The following is a 3,231-nucleotide window of genomic DNA, read 5'->3' as shown; positions in this document are numbered from 1 at the left end:
CAACTTTTGTTGCCTGTAAAATCGCCTCATGTAAATTCCCTATTATTGTGCATTTCTACGGTGGAGAAAATTGGGGTGTTCACAGTTCGTTCCAAATAGTGTCTCAAAATGTAGACGTCTACATTTTAAGACGTTTTCTAACCGTAAAATCTGTGGTGTTGTTGTTTCCCATACAAAATTGGAAAACGACGCCGTCTACAATTTGTCACACTCAAAGGTATGTTTTTTACGCGTCTACATTTTGCAACCTCGCAGCAGGGTTGCATTATGGCAATACTAATCACATATATGAGCGAATTAAAAAGTGTATACAATTTATAGCCGAAAAGTACATTTTTTGTATAGATTTCGTACTGAAGGAACGATTTCATTTCCCAACACTGATACAGAATGTAAACAAACACAGGGTTGCAAGGAAAAAAAGTTGAACGAGCTCAAAGTTGGCTGGCGACCAACTTTGTTGAAAGCGATTAGTTGAAAGGCCGTTCGGACGAGGCGATTTTTGCTTTCAACTAAAAGTTGCCTGAAAAATCGCCACGTGCAAATGCCCTATAATTAACTACTACAAATATTTGGGGTGTTCACAGTTCGTTCCAAATTGTGTCTGAAAATGTAGACGTCTACATTTTGAGACATATTTAGCATCAAACTGTGAGCACCGCTTTCTAGCAGTCGTCGCAAAATCGTCTCAAAACTTTGCTGGTGTTGCCAGACATTTCTTCTTTGCGTGCTTTTTTATATGTCGCCTTTCGATTTTGTTTCTGAAAAATTGTAATTATTTAACTTAATTACCAATTCCTAATATTTGTTATTTCTTTTCCTTGATTTGTTTCTTTTCATCAGAAATTGCGCTCAAATTAAATGCAAATACAGAAAACGTGCCCAATAAATAAAAAAAATGCGATTAGTATTGCCATAATGCAACCCTGCTGCGAGGTTGCAAAATGTAGACGCGTAAAAAACATACCTTTGAGTGTGACAAAATGTAGACGGCGTCGTTTTCCAATTTTGTATGGGAAACAACAACACCACAGATTTTACGGTTAGAAAACGTCTTAAAATGTAGACGTCTACATTTTGAGACACTATTTGGAACGAACTGTGAACACCCCAATTTTCTCCACCGTAGAAATGCACAATAATAGGGAATTTACATGAGGCGATTTTTAGTTGAATGCATCAATCGCCTGGTGTAAACGGCCTTTCAACTAATCGCTTCAATGAAGTTGGTCAGCTGCCAACTTTCGTTCAAGTTTTGGTTCAACTAATCGCCTTTGAAGGTTGAATCATGTAAATTCCCTATAAACAACACATTAAACATCAACCAAAAGCAAAGTACAAGAAGCACATTCTGAGATGGCACCATCGATTGCAATTTGTGCAGCGCACCGATATAGAGCAGTGGTGAATTCTCAGTTCGCAGACACTTCACGTGTAAGGCCCAGGGATTTTTCGATTCCGGCACGGGCGAGGAGAATTCGGAGCAGAGTTGCCGGAAAGTGCTGCTGCGATGATGAAAAAATTGTGTATTCGGGGGTGTGTGCTGGTGCTTAGCCGGAGTATCCGGGTCGATTTGGTGAACGTAGAACCGACCATCGTGAAATCGCCGGTCTGTTGCAAACTATGCCGCCCCAGTGTGGCCAGCAGGCACGAGTGACACGCAGTGTAAAAACCTTCAGATTTTCCAAAACGCCGCTCTACGAACCGCGACAGGGTGTCTTCTTGTGTCTTCCGAACAACACTTACACGACGGGACTACAATGCTCCAGGTAAGGGATCACAATATGTTACTGTCAAACCAGTTCCTGCTAGGCTGTCACAGAACAACTCACCCTAACTACAGCCTGACACAGAGAATTGTACCACCAAGACACGTAACAGAGACCCCTCAGTCACCTAGAAGCAGACATCGACCAACAACTTCACTTGCCACTCAGCCGCGAGGCATACGTTGAGGGAATCAATAACCTTCATCGCGAAGCAGTCATCTCCGCAACACAAGGACGCCACGAAAACATAGTCCTCGGTGGCCGGCCGCCTCCCATCTATTTGAGCGAATTCCAACTACCGCGCGAAACAAGAACCACACTGGCGCAACTCAGATCTGGCTGGTGCAGCCGCTTAAACTCTTACAGAACCAGATTAGGCCCAGAGATCGCTGACACCTGCCCAGCATGCGGAACTGGTCCACACAACACCGCACACTTGTTCGCATGCCCTACATATCCCACTCATCTGACACCCGAAGCGCTGTGGACTCAACCTATTGAGACTGCTCGCTTCCTGGGCCTAAGGTTGGAGGAGTCAGATGGGGAATACGAAGATGAATAAATAACCAACCAATTCTGGGACTACGTGCTGCTAACACAACAACAACAAAGAACAAGAAGCAGAGATGCAAAGTGAGTCACAAATGTGGCGTTTAAACAGGTTGATTCGCCGTTCATAATTGAGAGAGCGAACCACGCGATTCGGTTACGTGGAAACGCCGTTTAAAGAGCACTACTACCGATATTTCCGATGCATCGATATTTTTCCGACATTTCTAGTTATTCTAGTTAAAATTGTGGTTTGAGTGGTGTTACAGCTTCGTATATATTTGTGACCAAAGTTACCTTAAATTGAACAATGCCGCTTTTAATCAAAGATTTGGTAAGTAAAAGTAAACTTGGGCCATGGTGGCGGTGTGTAGAATTTAGAACGTGTGAAAACAGCGTTTGATAAATAGGATGTATGCAAGTATGACATCATCGTCCTCTGTGTATTTTTCGATTACTATGGTCTTTGAAATAAATCAACGCATAGAATAATGGTGCGGTTAAACGTGGGGGTGGGCTTTAGTAGTCAGCCACACCTTGTGTTTTACGAAAACCAGGTGGAATTAACAAATGAAACTTGGTCAGGATGTTAAGGGAGGTATCCTCTAAAACATGTATAACTAAAAAATATAAATAATATCATTGTTTATAAGTTATTTGTTGTTAAAATTTCTTAAGTCGTTCCACTTGGTTTCCTTAACAAAAAAGCATTTGTGCATACTTTTATATATATAAATGCACATAACACTGTACTTAATACTTTACACACTTTTCTTTTATTTTATCTTGTATATAAATCACTTTAATTAAACTTTTATCGACTTGTAAATTACATTGAATTTCACGCATATTTACAATAACACATGGTTGCAAACTGACACATAACATGTGTTGCCATATTGTACAAAACAAT

At 41.0% G+C, this 3,231-nt stretch overlaps 1 protein-coding gene across 1 annotated transcript in view; it reads left to right on the top strand.

The window, feature by feature from the left end:
- Positions 1-2,486: 2,486 nt before the first annotated feature.
- Positions 2,487-3,231, top strand: part of LOC108359019 (thioredoxin-2-like) — a 168,301-nt gene continuing 167,556 nt past the window's right edge. Inside the window, exon 1 of the mRNA XM_017610629.1 lies at positions 2,487-2,652. Coding sequence (XP_017466118.1) covers positions 2,629-2,652 — 24 coding nt within the window. The 5' untranslated portion in view covers positions 2,487-2,628. The remainder of the gene's footprint in view (positions 2,653-3,231) is intronic.

This window comes from Rhagoletis zephyria, unplaced genomic scaffold (genome assembly GCF_001687245.7).
Source record: "Rhagoletis zephyria isolate East Lansing unplaced genomic scaffold, Rhagoletis_zephyria_1.1 Rzeph_scaffold_00326, whole genome shotgun sequence".
In the NCBI taxonomy this organism is placed as follows: Eukaryota; Metazoa; Arthropoda; class Insecta; order Diptera; family Tephritidae; genus Rhagoletis; species Rhagoletis zephyria.
This window is presented reverse-complemented; position numbering and strand designations above follow the sequence as displayed.